This window comes from Alternaria metachromatica, assembly GCF_023757995.1.
Source record: "Alternaria metachromatica strain BMP 0045 chromosome Unknown scaffold_7, whole genome shotgun sequence".
Taxonomy (NCBI): domain Eukaryota; kingdom Fungi; phylum Ascomycota; class Dothideomycetes; order Pleosporales; family Pleosporaceae; genus Alternaria; species Alternaria metachromatica.
The window spans coordinates 766,020-786,288 of record NW_026055498.1 but is presented as its reverse complement, the minus strand read 5'-3'; the positions used below and the strand labels follow the sequence as shown (position 1 = coordinate 786,288).

The 20,269-nt window shown below is 53.4% G+C and overlaps 5 protein-coding genes across 5 annotated transcripts; 2 read left to right on the top strand and 3 right to left on the bottom strand.

Moving 5' to 3' along the window:
* Positions 1–586: 586 nt before the first annotated feature.
* J4E83_004259 (uncharacterized protein) lies at positions 587–10,219 on the bottom strand (the record flags this gene model as incomplete). The annotated part of the gene is made up of 2 exons (XM_049331188.1): positions 587–3,413; positions 3,462–10,219. 2 exons carry the CDS (start codon positions 10,217–10,219, stop codon positions 587–589), a joined length of 9,585 nt encoding a protein of 3,194 aa, XP_049189734.1.
* A 729-nt stretch (positions 10,220–10,948) lies between these two features.
* J4E83_004258 (uncharacterized protein) lies at positions 10,949–11,554 on the top strand (the record flags this gene model as incomplete). The annotated part of the gene is made up of 1 exon (XM_049331187.1): positions 10,949–11,554. One exon carries the CDS (start codon positions 10,949–10,951, stop codon positions 11,552–11,554), a length of 606 nt encoding a protein of 201 aa, XP_049189733.1.
* A 1,581-nt stretch (positions 11,555–13,135) lies between these two features.
* J4E83_004257 (uncharacterized protein) lies at positions 13,136–15,241 on the top strand (the record flags this gene model as incomplete). Its single annotated transcript, XM_049331186.1, has 3 exons — positions 13,136–13,248; positions 13,300–13,917; positions 14,026–15,241. The coding sequence occupies 3 exons, from the start codon at positions 13,136–13,138 to the stop codon at positions 15,239–15,241; spliced, it is 1,947 nt and encodes a 648-aa protein (XP_049189732.1).
* Positions 15,242–16,253: 1,012 nt separating this feature from the next.
* J4E83_004256 (uncharacterized protein) lies at positions 16,254–17,990 on the bottom strand (the record flags this gene model as incomplete). Its single annotated transcript, XM_049331185.1, has 2 exons — positions 16,254–17,516; positions 17,574–17,990. The coding sequence occupies 2 exons, from the start codon at positions 17,988–17,990 to the stop codon at positions 16,254–16,256; spliced, it is 1,680 nt and encodes a 559-aa protein (XP_049189731.1).
* Positions 17,991–18,629: 639 nt separating this feature from the next.
* J4E83_004255 (uncharacterized protein) lies at positions 18,630–19,456 on the bottom strand (the record flags this gene model as incomplete). The annotated part of the gene is made up of 2 exons (XM_049331184.1): positions 18,630–19,206; positions 19,449–19,456. 2 exons carry the CDS (start codon positions 19,454–19,456, stop codon positions 18,630–18,632), a joined length of 585 nt encoding a protein of 194 aa, XP_049189730.1.
* Between the last annotated feature and the right edge of the window lie 813 nt (positions 19,457–20,269).

Sequence of the window (20,269 nt, the reverse complement as noted above, 5' to 3'; positions counted from 1 at the left end):
TAGAAGGTGTGTAAGATGTGGTAGGGAAAGGCAAGGGAGGTGGACAACGCGGGTGTAGTAATGTACACAAAGCACGAGCTGGGTATATTGGGGAGAAAGACAAGAGAAGATAGGGTTAGATAGTACTTTGCGATTCCAGCTACAAGCTTCCCCCGCAGGTTGACGCGCGACGCCAGTCTGACGTCATGCATGCTTTTCATCATCGCCGGCCATGCTTCGGCATCGCAATCGTGATCCTTGCTTGGAGTGGATCGCAACGGTGCCGCGACCCGTAAATAACGCGAAGGAGCTGTCACCATGAGACAAAATGTGCCGTTGCGCGGTGGGGCTTTCACGCGCCATGTTATCAGTTCGATCATAATTCGGCCCAGCCTCGCTTTAGTCCGGCCACACTGACAAGTCGACCTGGAGATGACGCACCATTATGTTGCTGCATTTTTCCAAGAGAAAAACTGTCGGATTGATAGAAAGAGTATACATTATAGGAGTCCAATCGAAAACAGAACCTCATACCAAAACCACGCTATGCCATATACTCATAAACCTCATTATACCTCCCCTTCTACTCACTCATTCCCCATCTCAATCAACCCTTCGCGTTCCACCGGTCATTATAAGCATTAACACCCACAGCAACCTGTCGGTAGAACCAATTCCTACTCTCCTCATCACTAACCGGAATGAAAGGCCCATTCGTGCCTCCCTTGAGCGTGATACCCAGTCCAGTCCTCTCTTTGCTGATGGTCTGGACGTCCTTGAGTGGTACATCCCATTCAGTCTGCAGCTTCTTCGTGCGCACCATCATGAGGCCGTTGTATGTGAGCATGACAAGCATCTCCTTGTTCTGCAGCTCAAGATGCGCAATGTAGTCTTCGTTGAAGTACTTGCCGTTATCAAGTGTCTTCAGCCAGAACTGACCGAGCGCTTCACGTTGAGAGTAGGGGCGCACGATGCCGTCTGTGCCGATGAAGCGCGTGAGGCGCACGCGATCGAGGCCTTCTTGGTCGAAGACGGTGGTTGTGTTGCGCACACCTTCTGCCATGTTGGAGGCAAGATCAAAGGCTCCGATGGCGGCCTTGGTAGGTACTCCCAACAGTCCTTTGCCGACTCCCTTTACGAAACCAAGAGCACCTTCCTTCTCAGCTCCTTGGATGGGGTGACGGGCGAGACCACCAAGACCACTGGCGAGACTGCTGGCGAAAGCATTGCCACCGGACGTGATACCGTAGAGCGCATGCTTGGGCCTGTTGCGAGACCGGGACATGCGACGCTGGTCCTGGAACTCTTTGTCCAAAGTGGCCGCTGAGAGACCCTTTGACATACTGCCTGTGAACTTGGCCATACTGTCTGAGAATCCGAACACGGACTTCTTAACGAAACTTGATGCACCCTTAGCGATACCGATACCAAGATCTTCGGGTCGATCCGATTTGACGAGACCCTGGTACGGCTCGTAGAAGATGTCTGCAACACCAGAGCTGATGTTGTTGAACAGACCGACTGGGTTACCGAGGAAGTCAGCAGACCCGATGATGACATGCACTTGTCGCAGCGACTCCTGCACGTAGTGGTTCTTGATGTTGTTGATCAACGCAGTTGTCGAGATGCGTGCGTTCTCTAGCATCAACGAGTTGTATCGTACTGGTGCATCGTTGACGTTGCCAATTGACATGGTGAGAACATTGACGGCGAACATGAATGGGTTGGAAGTGCTCATGGTGTCCTCAGCGTTGATACGTTCTGTTCGGACGAACGACAGATCGATTTGCATGGGTTGAAGATGAAGCAGCTCAAAGTAGACGTCCTGGCCAGATTGTTCCTGCTTTGGCTCGGGAATGCTGAGATTGTCATCCCATAACTTGCCCTGCTTCTCTTCGGACCAAGAAGCACCGGGGATATTCGCGAAGTCGATCATGGCAAAGATGAAGTCCTCGTCAATTTCGATCGTCATCTGCTGGAGCAGGAAGGTGAAGTATTTGATGTAGAGCACACCATACGAATCATCCTTGACCTTGGTGATGGTTGTCTGGAAGATGGGATGCGCCTCCATCTCTTTACCCGTCTTTGGAACGACACTGGGGTAGAAGATGATCGGGAAGATGCCGCCGTAGAGTTGATTGTCGACCTGGATCCACTTGACTTGCATGTTGACCATCTGGTAGAGGGGCGAGTCGGAGTATTTCATCTCGATGTCGCGCAGTGTAACATACACAAGCTCCTTGAGATGGCGGTTGACGAGCGAGATACCGATACCAGCAAGGCGTATCTGCGCCTTGAAAGTGACGTCTGTATCCATATCCTTCACCTCGAAGCCGGTCGCCGTCGAAGACGAACCAGCAGACTTCTGCTTGTACATACTCTTAGATGGCTTGTAGTTCGATACTTCGAGAGTCTGCGTGGGGCCCTTTGCGACGACGTTCAGATCGATGACCTTCATGCCGCCACGTTCTTGGCCAGGCGGTATCTTGAATGGAATGAGCGGACCAATCTCGGCAAGCTTGACATGTCGCTCTCGGCCATTGGCGCTGATGACAATCTCCTTGTTCTTCGCAGCCGGGAAATCCCACGCATATGGCATGATGCTCCTAGGAGGCAGGCGGTACCTGATCGGTCGGAAACCAGAACCGCGGTCATCCTCGTCCTCATCCAGGTTGGGGTTGGCTTGCCAGTACAGGAACTCTTGGTCGCTCATATTCTTGAATGAGAACGGCCAGTGCTTGTTCTCAACGCTGACATGGCAGAAGATTGTTGCTGCCTCCATCAAAATGTCGACACGAACAAGCTTCTGGCGCTGTCCAGCCTTCGAAAGCTTGACGTGAACGTTGCCGACGTTGGAGATGTTGAAGGGAGAAGACCACTGGTTGTTAACACCGGGGTAGCAAAGCGACAATTGTGGTGCTCCGCCTTGTCGCAGCCAACGGAGAGGGAACAGCTCGCCGTCCTTCACCGTCATCCAATCAGACTGACCAGGTTCTCGGATGAGCAGCTCCTCCTTCATCTTGTTGTTGACGATGAAGCGCGGTGCGATGGAAACGGTCTTGGTCAAGTTGTACTTGCCTTCGCCCTCTGAGACAGAGACACCCAAGTGCATGTCAGAGCGTGCCGCTTTGGAGGGCAAGGCTACCGTGTATGTGCTACCGATCGCATCGAAACTCTGAGGCTTGCTCCAGTTTGACTCGCCAACCCTGATGAGGGCACGGTTCTTCTTGTTCTCTGTCGGGTAAGAGAACATGAAGGGCAAGGCCTTGCCAGCATCGTTCTGGTTGTCTGTTACGACACCTTGTCCAGCAGCAGCTCTGGCTTGGCCCATGAGCTGCTGAGCTCGAACATCAAGCTGAAGACCGGTGCGGTTGAGAACGATGTACGGGCTGTAAATCGCAACCTTGAAAGCGCCGCCACCGTCGGGGAAGTTGCTGAGGACTGTTAGTACTTGCAACTAAATCTCAATGTAATGTACTTACAAGAAATGCATGTTGAGGTGCAGAGTAGTGTCGTTGTTGTCCTTGACCTCTAGCACCTTCTCTCTCCTAAAACTCTCGCGATCGGTCGAGTTGATGATGCCAAATTTGCTGGGCTTGAAAGGTCCATCCTGCATCTCAACACTGATGAGGAGAAGATGCGACAGTTCCACTACATGAACTGGGCTGATACCACCCTTTCTAAGGAAGTTCGTCCAGTCCTTCTTCGTGTTGCTGTCGTAGATCCTATACTTGAAGTCGTATGGAAGAAGGTTGTGCACTTCGACTGGTGCCTGGAGGCGTAGTCGCATGTACGGGTAGACGCCAGTGAGAGGGTCCTTCTTGTCATAGGCCGCATGAAGTTGGAAGTAGAACGGTGGAGATTGGTCGTCTTGCTCGCCACGGCAAGTGATTGTCCTCGTGGGTCGCTTGAGCAAGTCCTTCCAGAACAAGCGCTCGTTAGACCAAGCATAGCCGAAGCCTTGATCGGGACGGATGACGATGGAGTGCATGAAGCAGGCGCCGACTGGTGCTGGTCTGGCATCTCCAGGAGCGATCTTGTCGATCTTGAGGAGATGACCGTCCTCTGGGCTGTACATGCCAAGCTCGATCGGAATCTGGGTGTTGTTCTCTACCAACATTGGGGAACGAATGGTGATGTTCTTGATGTTGTCGGCGCCAAGCTTCACCTCGATCAATAGACGATGCTGGATGCGGTCTTGTTTCGGTTTGAGGTTGTACAAGAACTCGCCTTCTCGATGTACAGGTACTCGTGTGAGAGTGTCGAAGCCACTGCCCTGTAGTTTGATTCCAAGCATGCCGGTTGCGCCATCCGTGGAGAGCGACTCTCTTGTCGACATGGGGTCCTCGAATCGCCAAGGCTGCTCTTCTCCATCTTCAAGCTTAGCTGCAAAGCCTTCTTGCTCTTTGCCCTCAGCCCAGACATCGAGGCTGAAACCTGTGTAGTTGCGTACACGGTACGGAGCGTCGCTACCCCGAGGTTTAGACAAGATGTCATCTTCGCTGGTTAGGAAGTCGAACGATTTGGATCCCAGCGCAATCGTCGCGGCTGTCACTGTGAGCTCCATAGCTTTACGCGAGTAGATATCGACGGCTAGTTTGTCTGGATTCTGATCCTTGGACATGTGGAAGCCAACGGCCCAAGGCTCAATGAGCGGCTCCCACGCAGACTTGGAGAAGTTGTAGACGTTGACTAGGGTATCAAGTGAGGTGTCGGCGACCATCGCTCCCGACCAGTCTCTTACGTCGACACCAAACTTCTTCACGCGCCAGTCGAGCATGGGCATCTCATGGACATCGCCGATAAGAACAACGCGTATACCTTCAACGCTGATGTGAAGTTCTTCTCGCTTGAGTACAGCAGACGATGAGGGTGCCTGCTGCTTCCCGACCTGTTGACTAGATCGTCTGGTGGTTGCGAGAGACTTGGTTCGAGGCTTGTTGGACACGGCTTTGCCTGCATGAGAAGTCCCCTTCTTGGAAGGTGTGCCTGTCCTGAGTTGCTTGGCTTCTGCCGAGGGCATACTCTTCTCAGCTGGGGCTGCCATTGCTGATGCCCTATTGACAATCTGCATAGCGAGCAGGATATCACGGAGCGACAAGCGAAGTACGAGAGGTTCAATGTCGACGGTAATGCTCATCATCGAAGACTTTGCGCCTTGGTTCCTGATGTCGAGCGCTGTTTGGATGCTGAAGTCGTCAAGGATGCGCATTCGGTTGGTCTCAAAGCGATCCATGCGGCACAAGAACATACCAACCTTGTCGACTTGTAGCGTCATCGCTTGTTGCTTGGATATAAGCACTTGCTTTGTACCGAGGACGATGGCCTCTGAACTGGCCATGGCTGGATTGGCAATGAGCACAACCTGAGCATCCACTAAGTTGACACGGAACGACATGTTCATGCCACCATCGGTAGGCTCTTTCGCAGGCTCTGGAAGTTCTAATGATCGAGAGCCATCCGGTGACATGATGTCGTCATCGCTATCAGTCTCCTCTTGCTCGGCCACCTCCTCGATAGCCAAAGGCTCATCGGTAGCGAGACCTGCGTTTGCAAAGGCTTGCAGAGCAAAGAGATAATCAAGAGCCAGAATGATTCTTGGACTATCAATGGTAAGAAGCGCAATCATGCTCTTCTCCTTCCCGCCCGAAATAGAAACACTGGCCATGAATTGCTGCTTGACATCGTTGTTGATGAGCGACATGATCTTGCGGAACTTGTTCGTTCCTTGCGTGCGGCTGTCTCGGATCGTGAAAGATTGCACGACTAGTTCAGCCTCCATTGCCCCGTCACTGATCATGCGGACCTTGACGTTCGTGTCGTTGAGGGAGAACTTTGAGAGACTAGCGGCCTCAACATCGCCTACAGGCTGGGCATCTTCAGATTTGACAAGCTCCAATCCGATAGTGCCGACCTTGAAGACAAAGTCCAGCTTCGTCCACTTGTCGCCGTCAGATTGCAGCTCAGGTCCTTGCGACGACACAGCGTTCTTGGAGGACTCTTCTTCTGTGTTGTCCTTGTCCGTGAGTCGACGCGCAGGCTCTGTCGTCTCGCGAGGTAGTTCGGCCTGCACGTCCTGATCTATAGCGTCAGACTCCGTGGCAAACGCTGCGGGTATGGAGCGAGACAGCTCCAGTGCGAACTTCATTTGTTCCGGTGTGAGCATCAGGTTAATGTCCGACATCGAACCGTCGATCTCAAGGTCCGGCCGCTTCTGTCCAGCCTTGTGCTCGACCATCGTGATGTTGAAATCGAGATCAACCTTGTCAATCAACTGCAGCTCTTCAGAGCGGTCCTCATCGTAGTGCAGCTTCGATGTGAGCTTGATGTTCCTGATACCAGCCGAAAGCTTATTCGCGGTCTCGGCACCCTTGGAGTCATCAAGAGGAACAAAACTGTTCTTGGCGTAGATCTCTCCTAGGTTTGCAGTAAGAGTATCGCGATCTGGTTTGTCGGAGACCACCATACGTGGGAATACCACAATAGGCGTACTGATGGTGATATCGAAGTGGAACTTGGTCGCTCGTTGCTGGATCTGCGTCGCCTGGTTCGCCGCAGCCTGACGAGCTGCATTGAAGATGGCTTGCATCTTGCCGAACTTGACAGCGAACTCCATGATTTTACGGAAAGGCTCCGTAAGGAAGTTGATCTTGATAGAGCCCGTCTTGAGCGTGACTGCCATGTCGTATCCGGGGTAGCTCTCAGCATCCGCATCAAAGGTCTCGTAACTGAAGTCTGCCAGGTTCTTGCCCTCAATAGTCACAAGTTGACGGAGAGACGACTCTTCGGAGACACCTTGGTTGATGTCGTCAATGAGTGACAGATTTCCAAGTCGTCCACCAATGCGCATCGTCTTGCCGCTGAGGAAGATGCCCACGTCTCCAGAGTTCAAACTCAACGTGGCTAGCCGTATTCCGTCGTTGTTCAAAACAACGGCGATACGCTTCATCTCTGCTCGGATGCGTATCTTGTCGGGCTCTGCTTGAGTTTGGACAGCAACGGCTTGTTCTGTCTCCTTATCCGTTATCTGGGCTTGCTGGTTTTGCGGCTGGCCTGGATTGGTGAATGTATCGAGCACGAAGTCCAGTAACGTGAGCAACGTCCGCCGGGTAACTATCAGGTTGATGGTTGAGACAGCCACATCCAAGTTGGTCGCGATGCCCTCATACTTCGTTTGGAACTCCGGAGACTCCTTGTTCACCTTGACGAACTTGAGCGTGAAGAGATCCTTTTGTTCGTCTGCAGAGACATCTTCGGACGAGATGATGTTCTTGAACTCAGGAATGGTAGACTCTTCGACGTGATCCTCCACAGCCAAGCTCTTGAGACGAACATCCGCAGCCATCTCGAAAGTCTCTTGGTAGAAGTCAAGATCGAAGCTTTCAGCGATGAGCTCAACCAGCAGTTGATCAGATTTTCTGCCCTCCGGATCAGCTCTGTACAGCGAACCCTTGAGCTTGTCGACAGTGAACTTGAATTCGAAGTTTCGTTGATGTAGATGTGCCTCTTTCTTCTCATCTCGCTTCTCTGGAGCATCTGCAAACTTCTCGTCTGTATCGTTGTGACCTTCTTCCTCCATCACGAGCTCATGCTCTTGTGCAGCAAATGCGAATGATTTTGAGCGCGTCCGCCCGAGAGGGTCCGAATCAGCCTTGGCATCGCTTGTGGGCTTGAGGTTGGACGGACCCTTCGCACCCTCGATTACTGGCTTTTTGGGTCCGTCGTTGTCAAACTTGGGTATAGCAACATCGATTAGCTTCATCAGGTTCTTGTACTTGGAGTCCGATACCGATGCGTGGAGCACCGGCAGGTTTCCAGACACACGGAACTTGGTCAGGTCCGACGCCTTAGGGACGATGCATATCTCAATCTTGAAGTCCATGTTGATCCGGTCAACGATATGGTAGTTCTTCAAGCTGGAGTCTTGTTCGAGCTGCGCGCGAGTTTCCTCGATGGATGGTCCGATAAGCACTTGCGTCGAATGGAGCGCCAAGTTGAACTTGTCGTACATGAGCTTCTCCAGCTTTCGGAAATCCTCGTCGGTATACTGCTGCTTCTGCTTCGACTGTATGTCGCGAAGGGTATCCTTGTCCACAAGCTCGCTCGTTACACTCACATGACCGGCATCAACGATGAGGCAATTACTTGACTTCTTCGTAACAGAGTCTGGGACGATGATAAGCGGGGCTTGTAGGTCAAGCTGCGCGTTGATGGTCTTGTGTTCGGTGAGGGCGAACTCCAGTCCTGCGCGTGTCTGTTGGCGGATACCCTCGACCGTCGCTCCAGCAGTCTCCATGAGTGCGCCAATAGACTCCATGTGTCGCTCTGGAGGCTTGAAGAATTTGGCCACCTCAACGACGAACCTAGGGTTGTAGACGAACTCCATCCCCTTCAACTTCATGGTCAAGTTTGTATCGGCCGCTCCGTCGAGTGGGTTGTTCTCAAACGTGAGGAAGAAGAACGGGTCTTCTTTCTCATCACCTTCCTCGTCATCATCATCGTCCTTGGGTGATTCATCATCGTTGAGCTCTTCGATGCGCTTGTCGTCCGGCACGGGCGGTGCATCCTTGACTGTGATGATTTGAGGAAAAAGACTGCCTTCTGTGGTACCGTCGTAGAGGCGCATGCCTTCAAGAGCGACCTTGACGAACATGGAATCTGTACGTTGGAGGAATTGCGTGCTGAATGAGTCAAAGAGTAGCCGGAGTATCTCGTTCGATTTGCCATGGGGATCGCGCTTGAGTGTGAAGCTGCCGGTGCGCAGGCTCATATTGACCTCCAACTTGACGTATTCGCGAGGCATGTCCACCGACTCGGTGATGGCCTTCTTCTCGTCCCAATCGATAGCGTCGTACAGCTCTTTTCTTTGCTGTTCGCTCATCTGAGTGTTCTCGTCCTCGTGGGATTCTTCCTGTTTACTTCCCCACACCCAAGAAGTCCAGGTTTGCTTGGGCGGCGGCTTCTTGACACCAACATTTTCCTTGCGCAGCTGATTGCGCGCCAGCGAGCGCCAGAAACGGAGGTCCTCGTACGTAAGCTTTCGCTCGAGCTTATCGAGATCTTCAGCTTCCGTAGCATCGAGCTTCTCCTCGCGCTTCTTCTTTTTGAAGAGCTCAATGTACCGTATGCGGTCGTCGCGGCGCTCTTTGAAGTAATCCCAGCTCCATTGCCGGTTCCTTTCGTGAATCTTGTCGAGCACCGCCTGACCGGCAAAGCGAAGCCAGCCAGCAGGATCCTCCTTGGGCGAAGACTTGGGCTGCAGCCTCTTGTACTCTTGATGGCGGATGAAGTAGTGGAATAGGTCGACCAGCATGAGCGCGTCGCGATATTGATCCTCGTCGATGATGAAACCAAGCTCGTCGAAGAGGAGTCGAGCCTTCATCTTTGCGACGTCCATTTTGCCGGTCTTGTCCATCTCTATACCAGCGCGACCGCTGATGGGCTTGAGAATGAACTGATGATCACCCAAGTCTGGGTTATCGCCTCGTGCAATCATACCCTTTGCACGCTCAATGAAATCGGCTCGGTCGATCTGCTGCTCATCGCTGCTCTGGCTGCCCTTTCCAGTTCCAATGAGCTTCGCATCCGTATCCCAGTATACTGCTAACGAGCCAAGTGTGGCTAGCTTGTGTGTCGAGGTGGATGTGCCTTGGATGAAGGTCGGCTTCCAGTTCTCGTCAGTGCTGATAGCACTGAAGTCTGCGAGGGTGACACCAAGGGCGAATGGGTGTCCGGGGTCGGCGATGGAGTCTTCGTATCGGATGTGGATGTTCTTGACTGTGATCTGGACATTGTCGACGATGGCAGTGATCAAGCTCGCCGTGAAACTCTGATTCTTCTGCTGCTCTTCCGCGCTCATGCCTTCGGTGTTACGCTCCTTCAGCAGCTCTGCGCTGTCGAGCTTCTCCATCTTGACGGCGTGCGCACGCTTGTCCTCCTCTTCAGCGTCGTAGTCGGCATCTTCCTTGGGCGCTGCCAGCAGGAAAACATCCTCAATGTTTACCTTTAACGGCTTCCCTCGTAGATTTGACCAGGGTATGGATAGTGTGAGTGAGCCAAGGTGTCCTTCGACAACGTTCAGTGGTAGGCGTAGCTGGTCCAGGGCTTCGCGACGGAGCTCGAGGTCCCGCAGCTTGACATCGCCAGACCAGATTCCGACGTTTAACTGCTTTGGATCGAAGTTCTGGACATACATGCCCAAGAACCGATTCAGCAGAGTTGACACGAGTCCCTCAAGCATAGCGGCGGTGGGGGACCGTTACCCAGGCCGGGCGAAGGGGGTAGGTAGGTAGGTAGGCGGGGTATAGGGTGTGTCGGAGGCGGAGGGGTATCGTTATGTCGTAGGGCTGCGTGGAGTCATAGGGAACGGCCGTCAATGCGTGGATGCCACGTTCGGGGCGGTTGTAGGTGGTAAACACAAGGTGGGGCGGATACGGCACAGGTTGGGTGTTGTGCTGCGTTGAGTATTACCGAGACGTCGATCGCTAACAGGCCGTAGGGAGTGTCGAGAATAGAATACACACGCAAAGGCGACACGTCGTGTAGGCACAACCGAGGAATTAGACGACGCACAAGACGCGTAAAGGTGGAGTTTGAGGGATCTCCAAGGCAGCTGCAAGTGCGATGCATGACGTAGCGTATAGGCTTCCCGCTCACGTGTGCGGGCCGTCTCATGTCTGATTCGCCGGAAGTGCCAATTGCCCTTGGGGATTTCTTGAATTTCTGCCCAAGTCTCAAGCCCCGCGGATTGCACCCAGAGCCTAGACGTCTGAACATTCGAGCTACAACATACTAGCCTCGACCAATTGTATTGCCGCTCGTCGCAGCATATCGATTAAACGTTTGCCGGATTTTCGACGCGCAACAACCCACACCATCGACTGCTACAGTTCCTATCGCGAGTCTTCCGAATAGCGCGTCTCTCGCATACCTACCACGCCGGTTCCTATACACACGCGCGCACCTCACAATGACCTGGTGGCCCTTCTCAAGCTCAGGCGCAGATACCTCTGCAAAGCAACAACCACAAACCATATCGACTACAGCATCACCAGTGCAAAAGCCCAGCGATGCGCCTACATCAACAATAGACACACCTCCACACCAACAACCCGACTCCGCGCCCCACGACCCCGACTTCTACGCCGCCCACCCACACCTCGCACCGCCATCCTTCTCCACGAACACGCCTTCATCCTCTCCCTCAAATCCTCAAACCCAATCCAACAATGCCGAAACTCCTGAAGAATACGACCCCACCCTCCCTCGCTCAATGTCCTGCCGCGCCGCTTTCGACAGCGCCTTCTACTGCTCCTCACTAGGCGGCCACTTCAACGATCTATACCGCTACGGCCAGCTGCGCAGCTGTTCCGACCACTGGAATGATTTCTGGTTCTGCATGCGCACCAAGAACAGCTATAATGGGCAAGACGTCAAGGAGAGGATGATTCAAGATCGGTATCGCGAGAAGGAGGAGAAGCTGAAGGGTGGGCCGAATAGTGAGAACATTTGGAGGAAGAGGGGGCCTGGGGAGGAGGTTAAGAATGCGTTTAGTAGGGCGGCAGAGGATTTGTAGCAGTAGGAGACGGAAAACGGATGTACGATATATGAGGCTGTACGATTTGGGACTGTTCAAAAGCATGGTGTATAAGAGTAGACCCTAGCGACGACATTGAGCGAATGCCCGAAGATCGCCGATACCCAGACACACTGTATACATCAGACATGTAGTCTGACTACGTGATCAACCTGCGCGATTCCAGTGAATACCTCCTGGGCCCCAGATCCCGTAGCAGATGACATGGGAAAACACGATGCAATCTGCAACGGACTCACTTTCCCACCACTGTCAGAGGGCCTACGCGTTTCCCAGTATCCGTCTATAGTAGGGTCAGGTCTTGAAGTCCAATAATGCATCAGAAATCTATTCCGGCCTCCGCAAACTCTGGCACTTTAAGTTTGTGTTATGGGCTGAAAAGCGTCACTATTGCACAGTCTACGCGTCAATGGCCACGATATTGCTGAGATCAGAATGCCGTAGACAGCATGGATGAAGTAGCAGCACCAGGGTAGCGTACCCAGGAAGATGCTTGACTTCGCCGAATTATTCACTAATCAACCACCCGCTGCAGTGATCTGTAGTGTTTCTTAGAACACATTCCACAATGCAAGACATGGCGCATACACCTGCAATCATGGTATATTTCGAGTGTCAGGAACCACGGCCTGCTCCATATGTTCAAAGCGCATCTCGTTCAAGGGAAAATCTAGACACTCTGGAGGCTACATTGACCTCCAGTCATCTAAGTTGCACACTTTCATCTTGACGTAGGCTGCAGACCCGGTCAGCGACTCCTTGTATGAGGAGATTGCGCGTCTCCAATACCCTGGCAACATGTGAATGCCGCGAGTACGTTGACGTTCCCTTTGTCTGGGCCGCGAACAAAGCATATGCGTGGCAAGGTACAAGCCAGAACAACAAGCCTGCTGGTACGTGTCGTGTGCGATCAAACAGGACGCTGGCCGTATTGGTAGGCAAACCCCGCCGCGGTGACTTCACTCGATCGCGACGGTTGAAAAAAATCCTGGACATCTGGAAGCTACTTGAAGCGACCCGTCGTTGCCATGGGCGGAATGACATATGGGCCCGCTCATGGCGGGGCAGCTCGCTTATGTCACCCGTTTGAGGCTTTGGTGGGGTGAGGGCTCCGTCATAGCAAGGCGGCGGCCAGCGCCCTTTGCGGCGGCGACAGAAGATGCACGAAGATTCACAGTCCGCGAGCAGAAGGCGTTGGGCGCAATACCGCGGCCGTGCAATCAGCCGCGAGTGGAGCCAGGATGACAAGAATTAGGCATTTGCCCCCGGAAAGCGTGCCAGGCAGCTGTTTCTAGTGGGTCGCAGAGCTTGCGCGAGCTTGCGGGAAGGTTCTGGTTGGTTGCTTGGCGCGTCGAAGGCGCTGGAATTCTGTAGAAACACCACGCTGCCAGGCGATACAAAAACTTCGTCTGCCCGCGCCTTGGGACTGTTTCTCTTTCCACTACACAACACAAACCACACTACACCGCGAAAGCCTCACCTTTATAAGTCACCGACTTGTGAGCATACCACTACTTTTTCTTCCCTTTTGATACCCCACTACACACACATATCGACATCATGGCACCCGCGATTGGTATCGATCTTGGTACTACCTACTCTTGCGTAGGTATCTTCCGAGATGACCGCATTGAGATTATCGCCAACGACCAGGGTAACCGGACAACACCTTCGTAAGTCACCACTTCTTGCCTACAGTCACGACCACTGCTAACATGTCCAAGGTTCGTTGCCTTCACCGACACCGAGCGTCTCATTGGTGACTCCGCAAAGAACCAAGTCGCCATGAACCCTATCAACACCGTCTTCGACGCCAAGCGCCTCATCGGCCGCAAGTTCGCCGACGCTGAGGTCCAGGCCGACATGAAGCACTTCCCCTTCAAGGTCATCGACAAGGGCGGCAAGCCAGTCATCCAGGTCGAGTTCAAGGGCGAGGAGAAGACTTTCACACCCGAGGAGATCTCATCCATGGTCCTGGTCAAGATGAGGGAAACCGCTGAGTCCTACCTCGGTGGCACCGTCAACAACGCTGTCGTCACTGTCCCCGCATACTTCAACGACTCGCAACGTCAGGCCACCAAGGATGCTGGTCTCATTGCCGGCCTCAACGTCCTCCGTATCATCAACGAGCCTACCGCCGCTGCCATCGCCTACGGTCTTGACAAGAAGACCGAGGGTGAGCGCAACGTCCTCATCTTCGACTTGGGTGGTGGTACCTTCGATGTCTCCCTCTTGACCATTGAGGAGGGTATCTTCGAGGTCAAGTCCACTGCCGGAGACACCCACTTGGGTGGTGAGGACTTCGACAACCGTCTGGTCAACCACTTCACCAACGAGTTCAAGTAAGTACAAACAAAAATCACCCTGGCGCCTACATCGTCTCCTCCTCCAACACATTGTTCACGGAGACTGCTTTGTATCCATGAACATATGCTAACTATCTCCACTAGGCGAAAGCACAAGAAGGACCTAACCTCCAACGCTCGTGCTCTCCGTCGTCTCCGAACTGCCTGCGAGCGGGCTAAGCGCACCCTGTCCTCTTCCGCTCAGACCTCCATCGAAATCGACTCCCTGTACGAGGGTATCGACTTCTACACCAGCATCACCCGTGCCCGTTTCGAAGAGCTGTGCCAGGACCTCTTCCGCTCCACCATGGAGCCCGTCGAGCGTGTCCTCCGCGATGCTAAGATCGACAAGTCTTCCGTCCACGAGATCGTCTTGGTCGGTGGATCCACCCGTATCCCCAAGGTCCAGAAGATGGTCTCCGACTTCTTCAACGGCAAGGAGCCCAACAAGTCCATCAACCCCGACGAGGCTGTCGCCTACGGTGCTGCCGTCCAGGCCGCTATCCTGTCTGGTGACACATCTTCCAAGTCCACCTCCGAGATCCTGCTTCTCGACGTCGCGCCGCTCTCCATCGGTATCGAGACCGCTGGTGGTGTCATGACTGCTCTCATCAAGCGCAACACCACCATCCCCACCAAGAAGTCTGAGGTCTTCTCCACTTTCTCCGACAACCAGCCTGGTGTGCTTATCCAGGTCTACGAGGGTGAGCGTGCTCGCACCAAGGACAACAACCTGCTCGGAAAGTTCGAGCTCACTGGTATCCCACCTGCTCCCCGCGGTGTTCCCCAGATTGAGGTCACCTTCGACGTCGACGCCAACGGTATCATCAACGTCTCCGCCCTCGAGAAGGGTACCGGAAAGACCAACAAGATTGTCATCACCAACGACAAGGGCCGTCTGTCCAAGGAGGAGATCGAGCGCATGTTGGCTGAGGCTGAGAAGTACAAGGCTGAGGACGAGGCTGAGGCTGCCCGTATCTCTGCTAAGAACGCTCTCGAGTCCTACGCCTACTCGCTCCGCAACACCCTCAGCGACTCCAAGGTCGACGAGAAGCTCGATGCCGGCGACAAGCAGAAGCTCACCGCCGAGATCGACAAGACCGTCCAGTGGCTCGACGACAACCAGACCGCCACCAAGGACGAGTACGAGTCCCAGCAGAAGGAGCTTGAGGGTGTCGCCAACCCCATCATGATGAAGTTCTACGGAGCCGGTGGTGAGGGTGGCATGCCCGGCGGTATGCCCGGTGGCGGTATGCCCGGCGGCGGTGCCCCTGGTGGTGCCGGCGGCGACGACGGCCCCACTGTCGAGGAGGTCGACTAAGCGGATCGCTTCTTCTTGATGCAGTCTGTTCGTCTTCTTTCTCCTTGTGCATCTTCAAGCATAGACCTTCTTCTTTCTTAGGTGGTAGTTCACGGCGTTTCAACGGCCAATATTGAGCCCATTTTCACGGATTTTTTACTGAATGCATCGGATGAATAACGATCAATGATTCGGAGGAAAAGTTGGGTGGTATAGCATGTACTCTAATAGTGGGATTTCCATATCCTGTGTAGAGAGAATTGAGAGAATACTTCAAATACTTTGTCTTGTCTTTGCTTTGTGATGTTGAGGTCTTCACTTGAAAGCCATATGATGATGATATGACTCTGGTGTTTGTGAGGGTGGACCTTCTCAAGGGCTCACCTTGTCCCAGGAAGAGATTGAACGTCCACTTACAGAAGATGGAAATTATGTATAATACAGGAGTCTACATGCGCGTCAAAAGCTTACTAACTTTCGATTTCATCTTGATGTAGCCTGCAGGGTGTTGTTTCCTTGAACGTGGTAGACTCATACGGATGTCAGTTAGTGCATACCTTGAGGGTTCATTTCCATAAGGTCGTACTGTGGCTGTCCCGCCGGCGTACTTCATAACACGAACTCCAGCTCGTCTCGAGATCTCTTTCAACATTGTTTGCCATCGAAATGTGTGACATACTGGCGGACAAGAGCTAAGAAAGCAAGTCATAATATATACTTGATATAAGCACTACGAACAGAGAACTCCACCCAAGTCTATACTTGCAGACACATACAAAGGAGATCAAACAAAACATATAAGTACATGTGTACCGCCGTGATGACCCGTGAGCCCGAACGCCAATCGTGGGTATATATATAGTGCGAGACCGTAACGCGAAACCTGATACACCGTGGAACCCTCTTCAAGGGAAGACCTGATCATGTCCCCTACTACAGTAGAGGCAAGAAGTAAAGGAACTGGACACCTACATTAAAGTATCGTGTCTGGGTTTGCCCACTCTTACTCTCATGTAGACCGCAATGGACCTGTTCAGTTCCCACCTCCGCCTCCGCGTCCCCTACCACGTCCCCTTCCATTCCCACTTGCAGTCCTTGTCATCGCAACACCACCACCGTGACCGCCAACAGCCAACGAGTCCCTCTCTCCATAACGACCCAGAGGAGTGTTGTTACCAGCATCCGACCACCCCGCCATACTACTCTGCGCACTCATCGGTACACCACCTAAGCTAGCACCAACCTCGAGATGCGGCGCTGTACTCCGAAGCGCACTCGTCATCTCATGAACAGGCTCTGAGAAGTTAGGTGGTTGGACCTGGTAGTCGCGCGCTTTGACGGGGTTGCACGCAGCTTGTAGAAGTTTCTCGTTGATATCATCGTCGGGTGGTGCGTCTCTAAGCATCAACTTTAGGTCTTGCTCGATATCGTGTGCGCCGAGGGGAGGTGGTGGCGGTGCGGAAGCGTTGATCTTCTGGAAGATCTTAGCGTCTAGAACAAAGGGCGGGTTATAGATGAACGGAGGTATTTGGCCGCTCACTATAGCCGCCGTGGGGTTCAGAGCTGAGCGTGTGGCGCCGCGGGTCGCGTGTGGGTTCGACGAGTGTTGGCGCATCATGTCGGTTGCGCCTGGGACGTCGTCGGAGTCTTGGTCTTGGTCCATGGCGTCGCCGTTCTCGGATGCGTGCTCGCCGTTTGCGCCGTTGGTGTTGCCGTTTGTGGTGGCTTCCTGCGGTGCGGCCTCTGTGTTCTTCATCTTGGCGAAGAAGTGCGACGCGGCCATGGTGGCTTGGTTCATGGCCATGTTGAGCTCCTTCTCGCTGAAGAGGCGCTCGAGGGAGTATGCGGACGATTCGAATTGGGCATTGACGGTGCGCGCTTTGGCTTCGCGGAAGGGTGAGCCGATGCCCATCTCGGTGGGGCGACCAGATGGACCTGGCGAATCGTTGTCCTGGTCCTCATACAGCTTGCGCTTTCTCTTGTGTTCGGTAGCAGCAGCCAGCTCCTCCGCGTCGCCAAACTTGTGTCCTGTCCTCCTGGTCTTTCGTGGCGCTTGCGGTCCGCCAGGGCTTGCGGGGTGCCCTATGCTAAACTGATTGGGATGGAGGAGCATCGCGTTGCTGTCAGACAGATCCAGTTGCTCCTTCTCTCGCTTCAACCTGTTCGTTCGTTGTTGTATGCTTGCGACCAGTCGTTCGCGGATGGTGGCGGCGAGCAGCTTGTGTTCTTCTTCGGCGATTTGGACTTTGTAGTAGTGTGAGTTTTCGATCTCGTTCTTGGTGTTCTCGTGCTTGTTCTGCGTAATTGGCGGTTAGCGTCTCGTACCAGTGCAGCGGGAAGCCGAGGGACTCACCCAGAGCATGGTCAGGTTGTAGTCGCGCTCTTCCATCGCATCGTTGACGGCGTCGACAAATCGCGAATAGTGTTTTCCACATTGCGCAATGTAGTCGGTACCCGCGCTCGGTGCGGTAGGGACGTTGTTCCCCATTATCTGCGAGACAAGCTCGGCGGCCTCTTCATTGCTGTCCTCGAGCGGCTGGTTCGCATACGGGTCGGCCTTCATGATCAAGTTGATGTCGGCTTGAAGCGCGGCGAGCTGGGCTCTGTAGTGACTGTCCCGGTTGTCGGAGAAGGTGGCCATCATCTCTGCCAGCTTCTCGGCGAGCATGTTGCGCCGTTTGTCGCGCTTCGAAGGCTGTGGTTGAGGGGATGTCGCAGAGTGACCCAGCGGAAAGTTGTCCGCTGGCGACGGACTGCCATTTCGAACCATGGCGATAGGTGATGCCCTCGAGGGTCTAGGAGGCGTTGATCGTCTAAAGCAGGGTAGTCGCAGCGCTGCGCGTATGTTGGGGTCGGTTTGCTGCGTCGAAAAGAAGTTGGAGTCAGCTCGCTGTGTGACACTAGGACTATGACAAATAACAACTGCGCGTTTGACGAAGCAGTGCGACAGAGGTGCGGACGGCGGGATGTGGTTTGCAAGAGCGAAGGGTCGGCAATCGAGCATCACACACCTGCCAGGGTCTAGCGTTCAGGAACAGCGCTAGGACCAATTCGGATGAACCGAAACAAACCCTACCAAAAAGGTCTATCTTTGCGCCGCAGAACCTTGAGGTCAAGCAGAAAGACAACATTAATTAAGAGATTATGATCATCTTTCGTGGACAGTTTGGACGATTCGACATGTCAGAGCGCCATGCGATACGACCGGAACGGACCCACTTGAATTATATCCTATCATGATCAAATCCTAAAGGAGTGACGTCTTCTCTAATACCCTACATTCATACACGCTGTATTTTTTCCATTACCCTACTCCACTTCGTTGTACATCTCCGCGTCTTTCATTGTACCCTCCGCAGCCATGATTGGTCGCCTACCGACACCACCATGCCCAGCCATCGTCCGCATTTTAAGCTCTGAAGCGTCTTGCGAAGTCGTCGCACAGCTCAAGCGTCAGGGTTGCGTCGCCGTGATAGTATTCAGTGCCCTCGGGCCTGTGATTGCCGACCCAAACAATCTCCGTAAAAGGCAGACCGTCGGTGTTGTGGATGCGAAGCTTCTCGTCTTTGAAGGCTAAAGCGTTCGGGTCGTTGCTCGGTGTGTTGCTCATGCTGTACCACAGATCTTCTCCATTCAAAGAGTACTGTAGGTTCAAGATTGGCTCCTTCGAAAAGGCGTCCTGCTTGATGACCTGGACGCTGACGCCAACGTTGTCGACAGCAGGTTTCTGTGCCTCGGTGGATGTGTCGCCGGGCTGAATCTCCTTCAGCGGAGTTGCATCCTTCTGAACGGTTGAGACCCAAACAGAGTAGTGGCACTTGTTGTTGATGACGATGTCGGCCGCGAAAGCGGTGTTGGCTATCAGGGCGAGAGAGCCGATGAGAGTTGGGAGATGCATCTTGGCGATGTAGGTCTCGAGATCAGGTTGGAAGTTGATAGAAGATTTGATGATAGTGGCTTGATTGTGAGGAAGCTTGAAAGAGTTGCTTGAGCTTGCTTCTATACATACCGTTCCTTTGACCCTTTCTTATACATAGCGAGGACGTCTTAAGAAGCCAATTGTGCTTCCTTCCGGATTTGTGTACGGTATCGCAGCCAAAACTAGAAGGCGTTGCTTTCTGTGCGATGCTGCGACCCAAACTAAGGTGGCTGTGTCTGATCGCGGATGTGACAGCAGGCCATCTCCTGTGGATATCTGGATGATCTCATAGATCATGTGAGGAATAACGTGCCCATCATAGCAGAGTGACTTCTTGAGACTGCAAGGTAGGGTAGAGCCCCGCTTGTCCGGCGTGGCACAGCAGCCAATATGGCGAGGCAATGTTTGTATCACGATGTTGACGCAGGTACAATCGTGCAGATACCCGTACAGGCGGTGAGGAGATTTTGACGACGAATTGAAGAAGAGATACATAGTAGGGAGACGACGACAGGAGTTCGAAGCAGTCGTCTCCGGTATGAACGCGTGACTAACGGGAGCTAACCGGTGAGCAGAAGAGGATTGCGCGTCAATAAATGTTGTGGTAAGGAGATATCACGAAGCGTGAGACGGGTGTTCCTACGACAATCCTGTCAACTGTCATCATGCGGGTGACTGTACTCGATCAACATTTCCCTGTACAAACACACGATGCTAGCTCTTTGAGAGTGTAGGTGGGTCTTGCAGTACAGCTGAGCTCTAGCGAGCCAATCCGTACGGTACACCATACTGCGTGGCCGTCGTGGTCACGCGTGGCTATGGTGAAGAGCAGGTTCGTGACATGTTCGCGTTTGTGACATATTGGCTGGTGTGAAGCATGTTTGCGTCGGACGAAGTAAATCTTTTTCAAGACGTGACCGTTCTAGTCCGCTCCGTCGACACTGAGAGTGCGGAAGGTCGACAGTAACGTGACTGGACTGTACGTAGATTGAAGCTTGGAGGTCTGTCGGTTCACCACTGGGTATGGGGAAGGAGGAGAGTTCGAGAGAGCGACTAAGCCGGGCGGTGCCGTGTGCTGCCGAACCTCGGCATAGACGTCAGAGCGCGTTTCCTCCACATCCCGCCGCCCG